The following is a 22,769-nucleotide window of genomic DNA, read 5'->3' as shown; positions in this document are numbered from 1 at the left end:
CTTCTGTGCATGAATTTTGGTTCCCAAAGCTTGCATTAAACTATTGCTTATCTCCATCAGGATACAGTGGTGCCTATAGTCCCAGCTTCCAAGGAGACGGAGGCGAGAATGGGTCTTCAGGCCTCACACGACCTTGTCTCCAAGTTAAATTAGGAAAGGGCTGGGGACATAGCTCAGCAGCAGTGTTCTTACCTAGCCTGTGTGAGACTCTGAGTTCAAACCCCACCCCATACTGATGAAAACATTTATTGCTTATCGCAGTTTCTGGGGATTTTGTTTTCAGACTGGAAACTTTGTCCCTGGTGGTTAGTATATATCACTTGTTTCGTGCTGATCTCTGGCCCATTTATCCTACACAGTGATGTCCTCAGGAAACCGAACAGAACCTGACATCTCTATACAGTGACGTCCTCGGGAAACCGAAGAGACCCTGACATCTCTGAGGCTCAGTTTTCTTATCCACGGAATGAGAACAACAACATTAAACTCTGTGCTGCTTCACAGGGCTGGGGTAAGAAACTATGAAGATGTGGATATGAAATTGCCTCTGCCATTTCTTTGTTCTTGTTGTTGGAACTGCTCTTGAATGGAAGTCTCACTTGCGCACGTAAGGCCCCTAGCCTTGTACACACTCCTCGAGCAAGCTTGGCTTCCCTACACCAACTTCTGGGAAACCCCCAAGAATCTGGTCTTTGTTTAGATGGCAGCAATTTCTTTAATCACGCCCTCCACCCCAGCCTGAGCACGCGGCAGGAGGTGAGGTCTCTTGTGCCACAGCAGTGCTTCCTTGAACAGAAGCGGGATTCCTCCCCCTGACAACCAGGCATCCACAGTCCGGTTACAGAGCTACTCTGGGGGATGGTAAAGTGGCTTGGTGGTTAAGAACACCTGGGCTTGGCTCCTAGCACCTACATGACAGCTCAAAACTTTTTGTAATTCCAGTTCCAGGGGATCTGATACCCTCTTCTGCTACTCGAATCCACAAGCTTGCTCTCTCTGTCTCTCTCTCTGTCTCTGTCTCTGTCTCTCTCTCTCTCTCTCTCTGTCTCTGTCTCTCTCTCTCTCTCTCTCTCTCTCTCACACACACACACACACACACACACACACATACACACACTTTGTAACAAATGGGAAATTCTTTGCCTGGGACACCCACACCCAGGCTTGGACCCATCACAGCCTCCCGGGCCGGTGCCACTGTCCATGTTCATGATAACCTCTCCAATGATGAAGAAGAGTTCACCAGGGTTCACAGAGGTCAGCACTGTTCTGCGTGTGTAAATCGCTGGGCTGGCCCTTCTCTGTTTTCCTGCCCAGTATCTGGAAACCTGCACTCATCTCTCTGGCCACTTCTCCCATTCCTTCCATCTCCCTAGCTCTGCTCCTGCTGGGGTTGAGGTTGGGTGGGTCTTACACGCTCCATCTGAGCCGCCTCCTCCCTTCAATCCCCCTTTGTTTCAGGATGACATCGACGCTTCAGTGCTTCCACCCTGGCTCTCTGGCCCCCCAAGCCTCCAAAAAGGAAGGCAGCTCTCTGACAGGCCCGCAGCAGGCTGCCGAGCCAGATTGCTGGGGGTGGTGCTGAGGTTAGCTGTGAGGAGGAGGTGGTGAGCATGTGGGCAGGCTGTGAAATGTGCTAAGTCTTCTATTATGGGGTCAGCCCACTTAGTGTGGTCACCCTCCACTCTACCAGTTCCAGGAACTGGAGACAGAAGTTGAGCTCTGATTTAACTCCATTCATTCTCTCATCATCTTTTCAACAGACGAGGCAAACAGTCATCCCTGTGAGATGCGGCCTGTTCACCTCTCTGGAGAGGATTCTAGAACACAAATGCATTCAGAAGCTGTTTAAGTTATTATTTTAACTAGGCAGAGAAGTGTTACGTTTGTGTCTGCTGCTTCTGTTAACAATGTGAAGAGGTGTTATGTTTGTTTATCTACATTTCTTTAATTATGTAAAGATGAGTTGCTGTTTCACCTTGCCTGCCTAAAGTGCCTGATTAGTCTAATAAAAAGCTGAATGGCCAACAGCTGGGCAGGCAAGGGATAGTCAGGGTTGGTGGACAGAGAAAGTAAGTAGGAGGAATCCAGGCATGAGCCGGGCGATGGTGGTGCATGCCTTTAATCCCAGTACTCGGGAGGCAGAGGCAGGCGGATCTCTGTGAGTTCGAGACCAGCCTGGTCTACAGAGCTAGTTCCAGGACAGGCTCCAAAGCCACAGAGAAACCCTGTCTCGAAAAACCAAAAAAAAAAAAAAAAAAAAAAAAGAAAAGAAAAAAAGAAATCCAGGCATGAGAGGAGGGAAGAAAGGAGGGAGAGAATGAGGGAGAAAAAGAGAGAGACGCCCAAGGCCAGCCAGGCAGCCACCCTTCAACAGACACAGAATGGGACACGCACACACATGACTAGTCAACAGACAGAGTGGGACACGCACACACACGACTTGTCAACAGACAGAGTGGGGCACGCACACACACACCACCCGTCAACACACAGAGTGGTACACACACACACACCACCCGTCAACACACAGAGTGGGACACACACACACACACCACCCATCAACAGACAGAGTGGATCATGCAGAAGGAAAAGTAAAACGCCATGAGGTAAAATGAAGATGAAGAGGAGCAGGTTAAAGAAAAAAAGCTAGTCATAAATGGGCTAAAGCTAAAGTTGAGCATGTCTAACCAATAATGTCTCCATGTCTTGATTTGGGAGCTGCTTGGTGACCCAGAAAAGCCGGAAGCTGCTGTGTGAGAACAGTGGCCAGCCCACCCTAGATGCAATATCCATGTGTCAGTCAATCCTGTCAAGAGACAAGCCTCAGGGTGTGTTGCTGAAGAGGTGTCCAGGATAGGTAAACGGACGTGAGAAGACCCACCCAACATGTGGACAGCACCCGTCCGAGGGCTGGGGTCCTGGACTGAATAACTAATGAACTGGGACCGGCATTCACCTCTCTGTGTAGACGCAATGTGATCAGTGGCTTCACACTCCTCCACGCCATCCCTGTACCCTCAAGCAGAGTCCAGGTAAATCTTTCATCCCTTGCTTTTGTCGGGTGTTTTGTTACAGCAGCCGGGAAACAATCTAGTCCACTAGCCCAGCTTTGGAGTCCACTGATTGGCATCTCAGTTCCGCTGTGGTCTAAGCTGTGCAATGCTATGATAATGACATAAAATACAGCTCTCTGTGCCGCTGCTTCCTTATCAGAAGGGTGGGACAACAACCCTTAAGTAGTTGCTGTGGACAGTGAGGAACATGATGCTGATACCAGGCCCAGTACAAAGTCTTGCAGGCTGCTGACATCACTACGTTCCTCTTAGAAAGTTGAACTAAGGACAGTTTGAGTTAATGGACCACAGGCCCCTAGCGTCATTTCAGGAAGTCTCTCTCATACATATCATACCGTTTGTAGATAATTCACCCACTAACAACACCCAAAATTTCTGTATCCACTGTATACCTTCATCTCCCAAGTTCAAAGCCTTTCCATCCATTCTGTATTCGAGGCTTCTTTGATTAAGCCTTTGATTCTCCAAAGGTAATAGCAAACCATTTCAAAGTCACCCTAATTACACTTCCACAAGGTCCCGCTGCACTAATTACTTTTCTATGCTATGATAAAACACCACAACCAAGGCAACTTACAGAAGAAGATGTTGATTTGGGATTGTGGTTCCAGAGGGTTGGTGTATGTGATACAGGAGAACAGAGGCAGCAGGATCAAGGAGCTGAGCGCTCACATCTTGAACCGTGTCTTAGTTAGGGTCTCTATGGCTGTGAAGAAACACCATGACCATGGCAACTGTTACAAATGGAAACATTTAATTGGGGTGGTTTACAGTTCCAGATGTGTTGCCCACTGTCGTCATGGTAGGTAGGACCATGGAGGCACGCAGGCAGACAAGGTGTTGGAGAAAGAACTGAGAGTTCTACATCTTGAAGGCAACAGGAAGCGAATTAAGATACTGGTTTGAGCATATATGAGACCTCAAATCCCTCCTCCACAGTGACACACTTCCTCCAACAAGGCCACACCCACTCCAACAAAGTCATGCTTCCTAATAGTGCCACTCCCTTTGAAGGCCATGTTCTTTCAGACTTCCACAAACCCCAAGAACAAAGCTACAAGTTTAACTTTAAACTCTCCCACGGCACATTTCCTGTAGCGAATCCCTGCCTCCTAAGTCTCCCCAAGCAGTGCCACCAACTGGAGACCAAGTATTCAAATGTCTGACAGTAGAGGGGTCATTTCTCATTTAAATCACCACATCTGGACAGTTCACGATCTTCTAGCCTCATAAATACTTTATTTGTCTCCAGGGTTTTTCTGATAACTCAGTTAGTGATGCTCTTAAGGAACCCCTCCCCCTCCCTTTGCCTCTGCTCCCCATCTCTGGTCCTCTTCAAACACCAGAGAAGTTTGACAGAAATGGGGAGATGCTAACACAGTTGCAACCTAAACTCTCCTTCAAGGCCAGCATCCGAGACCTGGGCTTGAAGCTCCCAGAGCTTGAGGGAGCAAGTATCTGGAATCTGTCCTGAAGCTGAAGGAGATAAGGGTCCCTGAGGACAAAGGACACTATAAAGAGAAGATGGCAGCAGGACACAGCAGTTTGGGACAAGGAATCTAGAGAGGCCTTAATCTGGCATATAAGTGGGGTGGTGGGAGGGGTCCCCAGTAAGTCAGGCCAAGGCCAGTGGATGTATGGATGCTAGGTCAGGCCCAGGCTTTTCTGTCATGTCCAGTAGGCTATGGGAGTTTCTGGAATATTTTAAAGCAAGGATAGAATGTCGAAGACAAGAGCAGTTTGACGGCTGGGAAAGGATCTCACAGTTATTGTCAGGTGCGGTGGCGTATGCCTGTGATCCCTGTATCAGGGCGGTTGAAGCAGCCATCTAGTGTGTGTGTGTGTCAGCGAGCACCGCATGCTTTCCTGCACTGCACATCTGTCTTCATGTGTAACTCTGAGTCTAGGGGGTAATAGAGGAAGAAAGAAAGCCACAAGGATTCTACACTGGGAATGTGGGCGAATGGTAAGGTCACTGCAGGAGAGGCACAGAGAGCAGGAAGGTTGTGGGCTCCCCTAGAGATGCCACAGAAGTGTCTGCCAAGTGAAGGTGTACCCTAGGCAGGTCGACACACAGATAGAAATAGTTCTTACGAGAGTCAAGGGACACAACACTCCCTGGGATAGAGACATCTTCCGAGGAAACCCAGGGAAACCACGGAAGACAAGAACTGTAAGCTGGGCAAATTGGTGGGCTCTAGATCCTAGGAAGGAGCCAGCAGCATCTTGGAACCCACATTCTTTGCCTGTCTCTGTCAAAGCCACATTTATCTTTGATCTACTTCTTTTATCTGCTTCACTGTCCCAGTTGTGTGCATCCCGTGTGCAGCTGTGTGCATCCCATGTGCAACTGTGTGCATCCCGTGTGCAGCTGTGTGCATCCCGTGTGCAGCTATGTGCATCCCGTGTGCAGCTATGTGCATCCCATGTGCAGCTATGTGCATCCTGTGTGCAGCTGTGTGCATCCTGTGTGCAGCTGTGCACATCCCGTGTGCAGCTGTGTGCATCTCTAATCTCTCGTAGGTACTTGCTCCCTCCAGTGAGCTGTGGACCTTGCTGGGCTTCTGCCGCACTATGAGAGGTCATCACCCTCTCCAGCAGCCATCTACTCTCTTCCCACAAGATCCTAAGCCTGGAGAACTGGAACCATTCTCCCAGCCCAGCAGTGCCAGGTAACAGGCTGCTAGTGCATCAGTTGCTTGTAACTGACAGCATATGTAATACCCACTTGTACAGTTTGCATTTTTAAAAATACACCCGCACTCTTCAGCAGAAGCTCCTCTGCCCTTTTTAGCTTAGTCACAGCTTTGAGAATTCTTCCCACGACAGCCCCTCTCCCTGTCAGGCTGGCATTTGGTAACTCGGGCAGCCACAGATGAACCTCCTTTTCTGTTCACTTTGCTTTTTGAAAAATTCTCCTACTGGTCTCTGTCACTGTGATTTCCCCCAAGTCTCCTTACCCTGAGTTGTGAGAAGCCCCCTCCCCAGAGCTCACAGTGCACTGGGCTCTCCGTAGGAGCTCATCACCATCACGATGGCCAGGGCTTTTTTCTGCTCAGTGCCACATTTAGGCACGAAATGCTGTGGCTTTTTACCAGCAACTCCAATAGGAGGTATAGTAGGTGTTACAGTTATCACAGCACCATCCTGTGCTCCTTCAACAACTGAGCTTAACATGAGGTCCTGCGTTTCATCCACAGCACCACACAAACTGGGTATAGTGACTCACACTCGTAACCCTAGCCAAGAGGATCAGAAGTTCAAGGTTATCCTCTGCTATGAAGACTGAATACACAAAATCAAACCAAACCAAACCAACAAACAAGTAAAACCATACCAGTAGGTTCTATTTAGAAGCAGAAAGGCCAGACTAATGGTACACACCTGTGATCTCAATGCTTGGAAGGCAGAGACAGGAGGATTTCCACAACCGAGGCCAGCCTGTGCTACACAGTAGACAGACAAAAGCACCTCACTCCTGTACCTGTGCATCTGTGTCCCTGAGTGTGTATGCAGATGTGACAAGTACCTCACAGAGGTTGGGGTGACATCGCTGCAGCTGTCACTACTTCCCTTGCCCTGCAGGTGCCTTTCCTGTGCTCGGAACCCAGACCCTGCCTTGATTCACTGTGGACGACACGGAAAGGGTGTCCTGTGAGGGCAGAGGACCAACATGGAAACTAAAAGTCACCACGGCAACAGAAGCCAACGTTCTACAGCCTCATCTTTACCTATTGTCACATCTCTCATAGACAGTGCCAGAATCTGACTGTCACAGGGACAGTGATGACATTTATCCTCGAGATAAACAGGACCTTGCAGGCTTGTGGTGTGACAATATTCCATTAAATAAACAATGGTTTGGATTCTAATTTCATATATAAATCTTGATGTTTCACACACATGAGGGGGAGAGAGAGGAGACAGAGAGCTCACAGTAGAGTCTAGAAGAGAACATTTCCTTAAACCATCTTCCTAAGTTTGATTCCAAACTTGCATTTCTGCTTCAACTGGAATGAGACAGATGACGGATGGTACCACCTATGTGGAATACTAAGAAATTCAGAGATAGCTTCCCATTTTTCTAAATCACTTGGGAAAAAAAAACCATTCAGTTAAAGAAAAAGGCAGTACTATATTAGGAACTAGGCTGAGATTTGGTGACAAGCAGAGACCAAAGTGACCTACAAGGTCAGTTAAATAGCATGGGCTACCGGAAGGCAGCAGAGGTTTCTACTCGAAGAGAAGTTAGAGAAAGCCCTGTGGACTGTCTGCAGATCCGTGTTTGGGATCCTGTTCTGCTCGGCCTTGCTACTACAACACACGAGGAAAGGAAATGATTTGAAAATAAGAGTCAGGAGTGAAGGGAAGCTGAGTGTGTATGTATGTGGTCATGCGTGTGCATGTGCTCACACCTGTTTTATTTTTAGAAGTGTGTATTTTATTCAGCTTGGATTCTAAAGCACACTTTCAGACCAGTTGGCTTTAAACAAATTTATTTCTCATGATTCTGGAGGCCAGGAATTCCAAGATCAAGGTGCTGGCCACCTCAAGAGCTGGCAAGGGTTCGGTTCCTGGTGCACAGACAGCCACCTACTTGCTGTATATTCGGCAGCCTCTGGTGGGTAAGCCTTACTGACTGGAGACCCCTGGGTGTGTCCAGGGGGTTAACTGAGGTCAGAAGACCCACACTGCATGTGGGTGTTGCACATCTGAGGGTTGAGGTCTCAGAGTGAAAAGAGGTGAATCCAGCATGCAGTGCTGACCTCCCTGACCACTGGTGAAGCGAGACCACTGCTCTCCCTCCAGACAGTATAGACTAGGACACACCTGCTACCACGCCTGCTCCACCATGCTAAACTCCACCTCCTTGAGCTGCCATAAACCTCTCTTAGCTTAAGTTGATTTCGTCAGGTATTTGTAACAGTGAAGTCCAAAGTAACTAATGCTGTCTCTTGATGCAAAAGCAGAGAAGAAAGATCTCGCGGCTAACCTGACCAGATAACAATTCTAGGCCTTTATGGCTCTGTTTGTCCTTAGCTATATGCCTAGAGGCCAGCTCTCCAAATACAGCCACACTATAGCTTAAAGATGAAATATTTGAGGGTTGGGAGAACACAGACATGTGGATTGTCTAGCAGCTGTAAGCCAGGTTCAAAGGCACTTAAGAGAAGAAGAGAATTTTGATATCAAACCCCCCATGAAGAATGAGGTAAGACAGTAGAGAGTCTGCCAAGCACAGCCATAACAAGGGACACGCTATGCCCAGCAACAGTGACACCATCCAGACACTGACCTGTTCTGTTACACAGCACTTAATTGTACCCACTTAACCACTTTGTGCATGTACTTGTATGCATGTTCATATATGTGCATGTGTGTGTGTGAGCCAGTGGTCATCCTTCATTGTCTTCCTTAGTAACTCTTCACCTTGCTTCTGAAGGGCTTCTTACTATCCTGGAACTCTCCTACTAGACTAGACTGACTGGCCATCATCACTCATGTCCCTAGGATGAAAAGGAAACCTTAGAAAGCCAAGAAGGACCAAGAGGTCCAGGAAATGAAGGAATAAGGGGCAGGGGCTGTTGACTAACAGGGCAGCAGCAGCGAGGTTCAGAAGCAAAAGCCACGCTAACTAATGTGGCGCTCACTCTGTAGTCAAGGGTGACCCCAGCGCTTGCTTCTACCACCAAATCCCTGGGACTGCAGGCAGTGCCAGCAGGGTGTAGTGTAAGCATTTCTACAGTTTGAACCCAGGCTTTCCGAATATTAGGAGAGCACTCTACCAACTGAGCTGCACCCCAGCCCTGGAGCACAGAACATTTGTAAAAACCACTATGAGCTCTTGAAGAGTCACAAACAGATCCTACGTGTGGGCAGCCATACACACAAATCCATAATCCGAGGTTAGGAATTATTGTGTGCGAAGGGCTTTGTCCCCCAGTCAGCCGAGAAGCACTGTGCCTTCTCCATAAGGACACTGAGTTAATGCGGAAACTTAGCAGAACGTAGCTTTTGTTTCAGTTGTTAAAAAATGTATCTGTCTTATTCCTTAGTGGGGTAATTTAGAAATGTTCTTCCCAGGCATTTATAGTTTGCAGAAGAACTGTCAAAAATAACTGAAGTACATGAATATTGCAATTGTACAACCAAAGGAAAAGAAAAGAAATCTAGGAGCCCATTTTCAAAAGCAAAAACTGAATCTATGTCTGAAGTCTGAAATGCATTTAAATTGTATTATGCTTTATTTACTCGTGTCTTTAGGGGTGTGTGCACTCCTGTTTGCATGCGGGCAGTTTCTAAAGTTTAGAGAACTTGAGGGAGTTGATTCTTTCCACCCACCAGGTTCAGCCTGGCTGAACGCAGGCTATCAGGCTTGGTAGTGGCAGGCACCTTTACCAGAACGCACCGTTTCTCTTGGCCCTAAAATATATTTTGACTAACACAGTATTTAAGGTGGAGGGATGACCATGGAAGACTCCTTAAGTAATTATGTAGAATGAACCAGCTCAGCTTCCTTCCTTCCTCCTTCTCTCTGTGTCTGTGTCTCTGTCTGTCTGTCTGTCTGTCTGTCTTTCTCAAAACAGACAGGGTTTCTTGGTATAGCTCTGGCTGTTCTGGAACTTGCTCTGTAGACCAGTTTGGCCTCGAACTCAGAGTAGTCCCTTGCTTCTGCCTCCCGAGTGCTGGGATACAAGGAGTGTGCCACCACCACCTGGCTTGGTTGTGCTTTTTTTTTTAAATTATTTGAACTTCAGCTAGAAATATTCATAGTTTCTCGTGCATTTAGACACAAAGACACATCAGAAGCAAAAGAATAGCATTTTTCAGTGATTTGCATAAACACAAAGGTTTGATTGCAAGGGCTAAACATGAGGAGAAATAGCCCTGATTGCTTCAGGTGGAAGGTTGTAGAGCTTCGATCCCATCTCACATCCTCAGTTCTGACCCATCTACCAACAAGCATGACTGCCAGAGTACCCATGATTCCACCGGCTGTGAACTCTCATGGTTTTTCCTGCTCAGCAGTGACTGATAAACTGGGCAGAGGGTAGATCAAGATCTGGTTTTCCTTCAGAAAACCCTGTTTTTCATGCAGCTAGTGTGACTTACGAAACCTAGGAATGACTCGTCACTTCTTTCCTTCAGATCTCTGAAATATTTCAGCCACCCGAAAAGCAGACTTAATTCTGAAATTTTGGCTTTCTCTTAGAGACTGATGTGTCTAACCACTTTATTTGATGGTAGCACAGGCTGCAGAGTCCAAACCCACGAAAGCTCAGCTCCTAGAACCAGCCTTGCCTCCCACACTTCAAGGGGTATTTGCTTTGTCAGTCTGTTTATTTTTGAGAGGGTTCTTGATAAAGGTAGCAAAGGCTCAGAATCTGCTTGCCTCCATGTCGCAAGGCCAATGATCTACACCCCAGGTCAAGGAAGGCTAAGTTAGCGCATGCTGCAGGTGGCTTGCTTCACCAGTGTGTGTTGCCAGAACACATGTGTAAGAGTTGTTTTACTAGATGTCCCTCAGAAGTGATGGGAAGAACCTGTGGTGGAGTGTGCCTGCAGTGCCAAAACTGGAAAGGCAGAGGCAGGAGGATCAGGAGTTCAATCATCTTTGACTATGTAGCAAACAAAGAGACTCAGCAAGTCACCTGACTTTCCCTACTTCCTCGGGAGAACACCAGTGGCAAGTCTAGGAGTGGAATCTCTCAGGGAGTGGGGCCATCCTGGGTCTCTGCTAACAGTTTAGGTTTCAGAAAATACCTTAATGGCTATAAATGTCTAAAGACCCCTCATTAAAAATGTAAAGAAATTTTTTTTTTAATGTTGACGGGCTGTGTCATGCACAACTAGAACATAAGCCCATACCCTCTCGTCGTTGATTTCCTGTGTCTGTAAATCAGGCCAGGCTCTCCAAGGACCCACGGTTAGAGCTTTACTCTGCAGTAGGAGCACCATTGGTTTGTCTTCTGGAGTCTGAGCATGAAACACAGCCAATGTATTTATGCTTCTTTTGAAACCCTCTTTTCCCCCTACCCCATGAAGTCTCTTGCATCCCAGGCAGGCTCAAGCTCCGCTACATAACCAAGGATGACCTTGAAGTTCTAATTCTACCTCTGCCTTCTGAGTGCTGGGATTACGGGCCTGTGCCACCATCCCCGATTGATGGATGATGATGACCCAGGTCCCAGGGCAAGCACTTCCCCTACTGAACAACATCCTCAGGTCCTTGTGGTTTTTCTAGGTCAAGACATAACTATTTCCCCCATTTTACAGAGTTGCCGAGAAGAATTAGTGTCTCAAAAGTGCTTAATGAAGCTAGGAGTATGGTCAAAGTGTTAACAGCAGACTCAGGGCTCCAAGCAACTGGAAGACCAAGTTACCAGTGCCCTACAAGACAGAACTACAAATTACTATTCAGTAACATGTAACACTTTTCCCTTCATGGTGGCTCATGAATACTTAAAACTGAGTTATCATCTTTATTTAATTCTTGATTTCTGATGAATCCCAAGTCATTTCAATGGAGCATGTGATAATATGGCTGATGCTGGGGGATAATAGCACTTTCCTCTGTTGATTTCATTAGGCATTCAGCACCCCCTCCAACCTCCCCCCTTCCACTTCTTCCCCCCATCCCACCCCAGTCCCAGATAATTCCGTTCTCGGGAAATCACAGTCGTGGATGCTAACACAAGGATATGTCTCCTCCCTGGCCCACTGTCCAGGAGGAAATGGGCTACTTGGAGATGCTGATGCTTCGAGCTTGGAGCTGCCCCTCTGCGCCTCAGTTGTTCCCAGGGAGCAGCCAAGGCAGGTTTTAAAAGTTGGCTTAACCTAGCTTTTCTCAATGCCAGAAAGTAAAAAACCGGAGGCTTGGCAAGATCAGGAGTGTGCGTCACCGCCATCTGCTGGATGGAATGGGTATCGCACCAGCTCCTGAGTCGCTCAATGGTGCAACAAACTCCAGAACCGGGCGGGGTCAGAACAGGGTGGCTTGTTTGCCCTGTCTTCCAACACCAACTCTAATTGTCTGCATTGTTTGGTGACCCTACGAATCTGCACAGTATGAATTTCCTGTGAGCACGAAGCTGGGTTCGATCTGCCAGCACGTCTTACAATAGTTGTGGTGGCACACACCTACCATGCCAGCACCGAGCAGGCGGGAGCCGGAGGCCAAGAAGTTCAAAGTTTTCATTAGCTGCACACAAAGCTTAAGGCCAGCTTGAGCTACATAAAACCCTGTCTTTAATAACACGAAAAAAAACAAAAAGTAAAAGAGGGCTATCTTTTAAACAAAGTTCGTCTGTCCCAAATGATCGATCTATTTAATCAGACAATGCCGAAAACCATCAGGCCAGGGCATCTGGCAGAACATGGATTCTCTTGTCAGTAGCAGAAAGGGCTTCCAGGAAGGCAAAGTCAGCATCTGGCTTCTAAACTATTTATTGAGCATCAACGCTGTATGCCTCAAAGAACTGGGTATGGCCCTAAGTTCTGGCAATGTCAGTACTTGACGGCAGAAGAGGACGATCAGATAGATGTTCAGGGCCAACTATGAATAGTAACAAGGGAGGCCAGCCTGGGCTACGTGAGACCTGACTCAAGAAGAAGAAGAAGAAACAAACAAATAAATAAACAAGCAAAACGGGTTGCAGAGATGGCTAAGCTCTTAAGAGCATTTGCTGTCCTTGTTGAAAACCTGGATTTGGTTCCTAGCACCCATGTGAAGGTCCGTAACTACCTCCCACTCCAGTCCAGGGAATTTGACACCCTTTTTGAGCCTCAGAGCAACAAATCCCCACATAGGGAAAATACATCCATTCACACACACACACACACACACACACACACACACACAGAGAGAGAGAGAGAGATAGAGAGAGAGAGAGAGAGACAGAGAGACAGACAGACAGACAGACAGAGACAGAGACAGAGAAAGACAGAAAGAGGGAGAGACAGAGACAGAAATAAAACTTTGAAGGAAAATTAAAAGTAGAAGCTCAAAGGTTAGGCATATTGCTGTACGTTGCTGCTCTTCCAGAGGAAGAGTTGGTTTTTACGCCATGTTGGGCAGCTCACAACCACCTGTACACTAGCTCCACAGAGTAGGAAAAACTCTTCTGGCCTCTGTGGGCATATAGACACATTGACATACATAAATAAAACATAAATAAATACTTAAAACCAAACCCATTCTAACAAAAAGAGGCGAGGAAAATAAACACAGCCTCTACTCTTAGACTACACTTTCTTCTGATGGCCAGAACATGACAGGCATGTGTGCCTCACTTGACTCTCAGAATGATCTTCAGCCCATTGCTGTCTTGTTTATAGCCAGCCCACGCTGTTACTCAATCACGGGGCAGCAAACCAGTTACTTTACAGTCTGAACACCAAGGCTTAGAAAAGAGAAGTTCGTCAAGCCGATACAGTTAGAAACTGATCGAGGCAGGTGTGAATATGGGCATGGAGCAGGTAGGTTTGGGGGAGAATTGTTAATGCCCTGGACCAATGTAGTGTTTGATTCTTTCACACAGAGATACTTGGTCTCTGGTTTTATATACATTTTCTGTTCCATTAGCTACAGATTTCCAGCAAAGTGGGATTGATATCCAAATAAAAAGTGATGCTGACAGCAGATGCTTAGGAAGGAAGTATCAGGAAGAATCTTACTGCCTCTAGAGAGCATCTGAAATCCTTCCAACTCGCACACTCTCCAGTTCAGAAGGCATTGTCATAGTGGCAGCCTGTGGCGGCAGCAGGGGCCACTGTCAGTTCGCTCTGAGTAGAAAAACAAACCCACATTTTGATTGATGTGGCGGAGTATGTGTGAGCGTATACTTTGCTCAGCAAGAGCTTTACAACCGGGATGTTCTGATGGCAGCAATCACAAACCACTTTGTTGTGTACTTAGATACAAGGGTTACGTAAGTTGGTGTGTACATGCGTGCTGGCATGTGGGAAAGCCAGGGGTTGTTATCTGGTGTCTACCTCAATGGCTCTCCATCTTATTTTTTGAGAGAGACTCTTCCACTGGATCTGAAGCTGACTGTTTTGGCTAGATTGGCTGGGGAGTGAGCTCCCAGCATCTGCCTCCATACCCCTCCCCCTCTGCTGGAATTATGGGTGAGAAGCCCCATCCTAGGCTTTTATGTGGGTGCTGGGGACCCAAGCATAGGTCCTCATGTGTGTGCAGAAAACACCTTTACCCATTGAGCCATCTGTCCACCACCTCCAACCATTTCGATTCTTTGCTTTTTCTCTTATGAACGGCATAGCAGTGGGAGGAAAGTGGGGGCAGAGAATGAATGGGAGCTGATGGCAGTGCAGGAACACTCTGCAGAGTGTCTATCAAAATGCTCAGAACCAGGTGGCAGAGGCAGAAGGGTCTCTGAGTTTATGGCTAACCAGATCTACAGAATTCCACATAGTGAAAGCCTCCACCTCAGAAACAAACAAACAAAAAACCTCTCATATTAGCCTGGATTGGAGAGCGAGCTAGGAATGTTCATGGAACAATAAAGAGATTAATGCTAAGGTTGGCTGTGGTAATGCATTATTACAAAATAATACATCCAAAGGGACCAAAGCTTTTGCTGGACCCCATAGTCAAAGTTAATAATATACTTTAAAGTCATGTAGGGCTTGAGATTGTTATCATATTGCATACTAAGCCTGTTCATTTAACCTGCCTTTAAAAGAACAATGTAGAAACCAACCTTACTTGCCTTGGATTTCCCATATAATCAGCTTTTATAACCTAAGCTAATGCATAGCTGTAATCTTAAATTACATACTCTTCCAAGTTCCAGACCCAAGTGTGTGTGTGTGTGTGTGTGTGTGTGTGTGTGTGTGATGGTAATGAATGCTGGAAACAGAAAACAGGCTGAAAGCAGCCTTATAAACGAGCACTCATCACAAAGGCTGGGCAGTGTTGCTAGTCAGTGACTGTGAAACTCTGTTAAAGATTTTTATAAGGTACTCATTCCTTCCCCATGGGGCGCTTTCTGTCCTGTGAAGTAAACACAGAGCAAAGCCCTTTGTTAATAGAGGAACAGACACAGACATGCAAGGACGGACGGACGGATAAACAGACAGACAGACAGACAGACACACACACACACACACACACACACACATTAGAGACATGGATGTACGGAGAGAGGGACAGAGAGACAGATAAGGCAGCATTCAGGTAGGCTTGGATTCAAGTTCATGAAACAGACAGGAATGACAGAAGGGAGAAAGGATTCAAATCTAGCCTCACTCTGGTTAAATTACACCAAAGGGAAGCTTAATAATTTCTTTCCTTTAGTTCACTACCAATACATTATTGGTGACTCTGAGTTTATCATTAATATTCTCCACCTGACACATCCGAGAGTGAGTTCACTGGGTTTACCACCACCCCAGACTTACACTACCTCCTATAAGCTTTGTAGTTAGTGTTATTCCAGGGGTTCAGTGAGGTGTGGTGGATTTGCTCCTCTTAACCACGGACATTCTGGGCACTCACGAAGCCAGGAAACAGCAGGATTCAAGTGTGCAGAGGGGAAAGCATCCAGAATTGGGCTGATTCCTGCAATAGTGCGTGCCTTGGGGTGTTTGATGCTGTGTATACTCTCAGCAACCACACAAGGGAGATTGGAAATGGAACTCCAGGTGATGTGGCCGAAAGGATGGATGTTTATCTAATCAAAGCTCACCCCCAAGACTTAGGGGATTCATTTGTGTATCAAACTCCCATGAAGAGAATGGTATTTGCATTATTTCCTGGAAATAACTGAAGCCTGAATTTTCTGGAAGTAGCCCCAGCCTGGAATTTTTTGGAAGAAGTACAAGCAGAAAGAGACATACTATTATAAAAGATCTATGGCGGGCTTCTTCAGTGAAAATTCTTTTCCTAATATATTTTGATATTGAAAGTAAGATCACTTAATGCCCAATTCTAAATTATTTAAAAATTAGCCAACAGTCAGTAGTAAGTGCTGTTTTGATAGTGAACCCCATACTGGACAAAACAATTTCCTAGCAGGTCTCTATCTTTTAGGAATCTAGACATCAAAGAATACGTTTTGTAGAAATAAGAACAAATTGAAAGAAGGAACAAGACATCAGAAGTACCAAAATGTTCACTTATACAGAAATACGAAAGGCTGTATGAAGATCAGGCTAGCCAAGGATCAGTACAGCAAGTCTGAGATGCAGGGATCATTATAGTTTGAATTTAAAATGTTCCCCAACTGGTTGATGGCCTGGAGTTCTCCAGTGGTTGAAGGTATTTTAGGGGGCTGTGGATTGTTTAGGAGGTGGGCCTAGGTGGTAGAAATGGGTCACTAGGAAGTCCCCAGTCACAATTTTTGTGCTTCCTAGTTAGTCACCATGTACATAAATAGCCCCCGCAGGAGCCTGCAACCCCAGACTGAACCTCTCTCCCGAACCTTCCTCCCTACCATGTCTTTCTCATGAAACCCTCTGAAACCAAGAACCAAGAAGATCATTTCTTCTCCTAATTGCTTCTGTCTTGGATTTTTTTTCCCCAGCAACACAAATGTCACTGTGGTGGTAGGAATGGCCCCCACAGGCTCATAGCTTCCAATGCTCAGTCTTTAGGGAGTGGACCTTGACAGGAATTAGGATTGTGGCCTTGTTGAAGGAAGTATGCCCCTGGGGGTGGACCCAAGCCAGTCCCAGTGTCTGTCTCTCCCTGCCACCCCTGGATCCAGATGAAGAACTCTTAGCTACCTCTTCAGCACCATGTCTCCCGTGTGACACGTGCTTCCCACCATGCTGATAATGGAGTAAACTTCTGAAAAAGTGAGTATGTCCCAATTAAATGTTTTCTTTTACAACAGTCGCCAAAGTCACGGGGTCTCTTCACAGCGATAGAACACTGACCAAGACAGTCATCTATACAAAGGACAGATGCACAAAAATCTATCAAAGTAGGAGACAATGTAAGGGTGATTTGTATAGTTACAGGTCTTTCCTTCCTTCCTTCGTTTCTTTCTTTCTTATGACATACAATGATTATATTATTTGTATGTAAATGCCTTTAAAAGGTGGAGATGAAATTAATTTTTTATAAATATATATTCACTTATTTTATTTATGTGTATGTGTGCCTTGCCTGCTACAGTTATGTGCACCACATGCAATGCAGGAACTCACAGAAGCCAGACATCATAAGCCACTGTGAGCCAACATGTGGGTGCTGGAATCCAAACTCAGGTCCTCTGCAAGAGCAGTAAGCAGTCTTAACCATTGAGCAATCTCTCCAGTCACTAAACAATTCATTTTTCTAGTAATTTAATACCTTAATATTTTTAAGTTACTAGTATAAATGTTTTATACGCAATAACATATTTTATACATTTACATGATATATTCTATTCACCCCATTTCCTTCCCTTGTCGCCCAGCTCCTGCCCGTGCCCCTCCTCTTCCCACCCACTCCTCCTACTTTCGTATTGCTTTCAGTGACCCAACGAATTGAATTAGATTTGCTTACAGGGGCATGGATGCAGAGTTATTTATAACACAGGCAGCTTGCCAGTCACTACACCACTGGTTTTATGAGATTCTTGACACAATGTGTGTTATAAGACACAGACTTGATTTTGTTCCAGCAGGTTAAAACAAGACTCTCTCAATGATGACTCCCAGCTTATCAGGAGCTAGTTACGCAGACCTCCCAGGGCAGGTCATAAAGAAAAGAGAGGCTTGGAGGACAGGATGCGAAAGGCAGGCAGGTGGGGCCTGAAGGACTGCAGGCCCTGTACAGGACTGGGGAACAAACGGAGCAATTGAAGAATGACCAGACCAGATGCCTTGGCTGCCTCTGTGAATTCAGATGCCCTGGGTGTGAATGAGGCTTCTCATTACCAAAGCCCGCATCCTGAACACCATCATATACTTGATTAACGTGCCCTGTATTCACTAATTTTTCTACTGTATTGCTTAAGGAAGCAAAGGTTTGCTTGGGCTGACAATGTGAGGAGTGCAGTCCATCTCCAAGGGAAAGGCATGGAAGCCATGGCTATATGGTGACAGGCGTATGCTGGTGGACTCCACACACCCTCACATCATGTTTGGACTGATGCAGAGAGTGGGCAGGAAGCAGGGCCAGGATACGAAGCTCGGAGCCCACCCTCGGTGGCCTACTTCCTTAAGTAAGGTTTTCCCCCCTAAAGGGTCCATAATCATCTAAACCTATAGCAGCAGCTGCCTTCTACTTGGAGGACCCTTCACAGCCAAGTCACAAGATGCCCGAAACCTTGACACTCAACACTTCTCCCTTCTTGGGGACCTGTAACCAACCTTTCCCTGGGTTCCACCCGTTTTCCTTCTAAGTGGATCTCAAATTCTTTCATCACGTTCTGTTATTGGCTTCATCTGTTCTTGCCCAACCACTGTATTAAGCGATGTAAGGGTTATGAATCTCCCACCGTGGGCTGTCTAGTTATCTGCCTGTGCACTTCCAGAACTGTCCTTTCAATGCACACAGTACGCCATGCCTCTCCCATCTTTCTCACCCACCTATCCCTCGGTGAGGGTTAAAACCAGATTTCCATCCTGCAGCCCAGATCTTCCACCTACCTCTTCAACATTTAGATCTTAGAATCTAGAGCTTTCTTTGGAAATCTGACCCCAGTCCTGGCTCTTTCGCCCCTCTTTGGTTCATTCTACTGAAATTTCCCTTTTCTTCCAAAGCACTAATCTCTTATCAGTTGTTCAGTTATTCGGTGAATGTCTGTCTCTGTAATCAAGCAATCATGGCGCTGCATGCCATTCCCACCATGGTGTCTCCAGCATCTAGCGGGGAGTTTCCTGTACAGTCAGCACTAAGAAATAATGGTTGAATGATCGGATGAGCTTAATGAGAACAAACTTCAGAATATGATTCTTAAAAGTTAACCTCATCTTCCTCTTCCCAGAGCTCTCAAACCAAACTCTTCAAAAGCAAAGCCTTAGTATAGTACATTTTTATGAATGAGAAGTAAGGGAGCTGCTGCTGTTACCAAGGAAGGGAAGGCCAATTGTTTCTCATGCCTTCATGGGGAAGCTCTCAAAACAAGCAAGCGCGCGCGCGCGCACACACACATATCCAAAAGATCGTATTCCCGTGATGCTTTATCTTCAGGATAAATGTTTTGTTTATTGGAAAATAATAAATAATAGCTGAAAAAAGTTCAGAAATACAGTTTAAAAAGCAACTTTCAAAAAGCCTTGTTTGAGTGACTCACCCGGGATGTAAAGGGGAGATCTGAGCAAATTTCAGGCTGCTGCAGCAATCGCTTTGAGTTTAGAAAGACTAGAAAGCATTGCTAAACTCAAGAGCCAAACCAAAGTTTCATTTCAGAACACTCTCCAACAAATGCAACTTTCACTGTTTATGTTTGCATTTTAAAAGAAATTGCTTTGGGTAAATAATTTGGTGCAGGCAAGCCTAAAATGCAGGATTCAAAGCAAACTGAGGAACATTTTCACCAGTCAAGGGAAGTTTTTCTTAAATTAATCCCTTTCCAAATGCGTGGGCAGCATAAAACGGGCAGTAATTGATGAATACTCTCCCCCAAGTACGGAGAATAACCAGGAAGGCAAAATTACTTCTGAACCAGGCCTTCACTGAACACCCTTATTATACAAGGTCTGGCAAAGGATTACAAGCCAATAATTGTACAGCTAGAAGAGAGACCTCTAGTGTGTGCTCAGGGAGTCTATATTGTGCTTCAGGCATAATTAATAGAGCAAAAACTACTGCAGTCATTTTACATGCTGTGGTGGGAGATACCCCCCCCACACACACACACACAATCATTCGTACTTAATGCATCTAGAGATTTCGGCACTTTTGACTAGTCACTTATGTTCTCCTTACACACAAAAGTCCCATCCCGCCAAGTTCTCTCTGATCTTAAGTTATAAAGTTCCAGGGTCACCTTTGTCACCTCACTGGTAAACATTTAACCTACTGCTATTCTTACAGTGACCAGCAGCTCTTCTCAATCTGCATGAGCAGGACTCCTACACAGACAGCCCCTTCTCCGAAGCCACATGCCACCAAAATCTAAATAGGCATCTTGCCCATTATCCCCGAGACAAATGAACTCACAGCTACTTAAAATTCGCCTAGCCGGCTGGCTATTAACTCCCACAGCCTCCCATACAGGCAGGTGAATTTCTTGATTTAATGAATCATAAATGGTCCAGATTTAACGAATCATTCCACAACATCAGTCTCAGCCTTTAAAAAATCCTTTATTTTGGTTTTTTTCCACATTAAAAACATTTGAGATACACACAGAAAACGCTTCCCCCGGAACGCACACACAATAACACACGAAACAGGAGGTCTCTTAAGGAGTCTACTGCTGAGAAGGTAAAAGCATTTTGCTCATTTTTAATTTGCTAAAACAATCCAAGCATGCTTGGTACCCAGAGGGTATTCTCAAATAAACTTGTATCTCCGGCTGCCAGTTTAGTTGATTGAAAACAGAAGGCAAACGTTTCTTAAAGAATGAGTATGTTAAACCGTGTGTCTAAGTGCCACCAAGGGCGCGCGCGCGCACACACACACACTCACACACACAAACACACATACACACACACACACACACACAGGAGGAGGTGGGCAAAGCAGCCAGTCTTATGGTCTAAACGGTAGTATAATATTTGTACCAAATTACTTCTGCCTACTGCGGTGTCTCTCTTAGCCAGGAAGCCAGAGCCAAGGGGTCCTGGACAGTTTCCGCGTGCGACTCTCCACGTACAAAGCCGACCGCCCCATCGAAACTTTGCTAACTTAGTCCTCTCCGGCCCAGCCGGAACCCGAAGCACAGACAGTGAAAACGTGTTTACATTGGAAAATCATTTCCACGACAGCCTGAATGTTGGAAAGCACAAAGGCAATCCCTATCGGCCCGCGATCGCTAGAAAGTTGTATGCCGGACGCCTGTGCCAGGCCGGCGTCCAGGCAAGGAGTCCCCGCACCACAGGTTCTCACTACCCTTCTTGGACGTTCAGGGGCTCCACCTCACTTAGGAAGCAATTCACCACAACGTGCCACCCTCCCCTGTCTTTTTTCCAGGAGTTGAGGACTCTTATTTTCCAGCCAGGTCCCTCTTGGGGGCAGGAGAGGAAGCGCACTCCACAATTCCACCAAGAGGGGAGGCAGGCTGGGGGTGGGGAGGAAAGAGGTCAGAAAGGAGCCAAACTGACTCCCTTCCTCCTACCCCTGCGCCCCGAATACCGGTTCAGACCGTGCACACCGGTGGCGACCAGGAAACTCTGTCCCTTTAAGTGAACAGTGGCCGCCAGAGGAGGAGGAGGAAGAGAAGGGAAGGACCGGGCTCTGGACTCCACGTTGCTGGCTCGGGGAGAGGAGGCGAACGCCAAAAGCCACCACCGTTACCTGCGGCGACCGCAGCCTTCTCCCCACCCCAGCGCCCCAGTCCGCGCCCGCCTCCCAAGGAGACTTCTTAATCCCAGCTCACTAACAAGGGAGGAGGTGGGGAGGAAGAAGAACCGGCGCTTTTTAAAAATAAATGAAACATTTGCACCCAGGGAGGGGGGGAGGGGAAATGGGAGGAGATGGAAAAGGGCTTTAAAGGCGCCCGAGTGGGCGGAGGCGACGAATCTGGATCAGCCCGGGTTGCACGCGGGCCGGCTCTCGGCACTAGCCGCGGCTCACAAAAGGGCTCGGCCGGGGAGAAAAGGGAAGGGAAAAATAAATAAATAAGCAAATAAATAAATAAATAAGGCGCCCCGGGGCCCGATCCGCTCAGCAGCCACAATGGCGTCTTTGAGCGAGTGTCCCGGGGGGCGCCGCCAAGGCTGGCTGGGAGCAGGGCGACGATCCCCACCCCCACGAGGTAGGCGCCGAGCCCCGAGCCCCGGGGCTCCCCGGGAAGAATGGACGCGCGGCACGCGGGAGCAGGGACGGGGGCGACGGGGGTTCGAGAGTCGTGGGGCTGCGCTCCCGAGACTCAGGACCCGGCCGTGGAAACCTCCCCTCTGCCCGCCCCAGCCCGGTCGGCGCTCCGGCTACCGACCCCGCGGAGCCCCCGACTCGGACTTCCGTGGCCACCGCCCGCGCCCGCTCGGCTCCCTTGGCCAGGAAGAAAACCGAGGAGCCGCAGCCGGTGCGAGCGGCTCCCAAGCCGCCGTCCGCGCCCGGCTGCGTGTGTGCGAGTGTGCCGCGCTCTCGCCCCATGCCTGGCACATGCGTAAAAGCGAGTTGCGCCCAAAGTCCCAGCCATACCCTCCTTAGCAAATAATAACAAACCCAAACCGTCAGATCTTACCTGAAACATTGAAGCACAAAGTCTCTCTCCAAGTCCCCTTTTCCTTTTCCTCTCCCCCCTTTTCCGATTTCTCTCCCAGCGATCTGCTCGCCTCGCCACACCAGAGAGAAATGCAATAGCTTGGCTAAGGTAGACAGAACAAAATACAGAGGAGAGTTGCTCCAGGGCTTTGAAACCCCTCAAGGCAAGGATCAGGATACAATTAACTCGCGCCTCTACCTCTAGTCCAAATCTCCAAAATAAAACTTAAATCAAATTAACCGATCACAGGGCTCACAGTTGATCTTCAAAAATAAAGACTTACATAGGCTATAGAGAAATATACATATAGAAAATTTCCCCAGATTTTTTTTTTTGTTGGAAAAACAGTCTCATTTCAGCC

The 22,769-nt window shown here is 47.0% G+C and overlaps 1 protein-coding gene and 1 long non-coding RNA gene across 2 annotated transcripts in view; one reads left to right on the top strand and one right to left on the bottom strand.

Annotated features, from left to right (window-relative positions):
• Positions 1-22,494, bottom strand: part of LOC121443156 (BTB/POZ domain-containing protein KCTD1) — a 200,861-nt gene extending 178,367 nt beyond the window's left edge. Inside the window, exon 1 of the mRNA XM_041644828.1 lies at positions 22,388-22,494. Within this exon, the coding sequence (XP_041500762.1) occupies positions 22,388-22,396 (9 nt within the window). The 5' untranslated portion in view covers positions 22,397-22,494. The remainder of the gene's footprint in view (positions 1-22,387) is intronic.
• Positions 2,563-6,887, top strand: LOC121443158. The gene is made up of 3 exons (XR_005973636.1): positions 2,563-3,035; positions 5,601-5,749; positions 6,663-6,887. It is a non-coding gene; the product is annotated as an uncharacterized LOC121443158 (long non-coding RNA).
• Positions 22,495-22,769: the final 275 nt, after the last annotated feature.

The sequence above is a fragment of the Microtus oregoni genome, unplaced genomic scaffold (genome assembly GCF_018167655.1).
Source record: "Microtus oregoni isolate MIOR12 unplaced genomic scaffold, Mior012 000101F_ref0000407, whole genome shotgun sequence".
Classification (NCBI taxonomy): domain Eukaryota; kingdom Metazoa; phylum Chordata; class Mammalia; order Rodentia; family Cricetidae; genus Microtus; species Microtus oregoni.
This window is presented reverse-complemented; position numbering and strand designations above follow the sequence as displayed.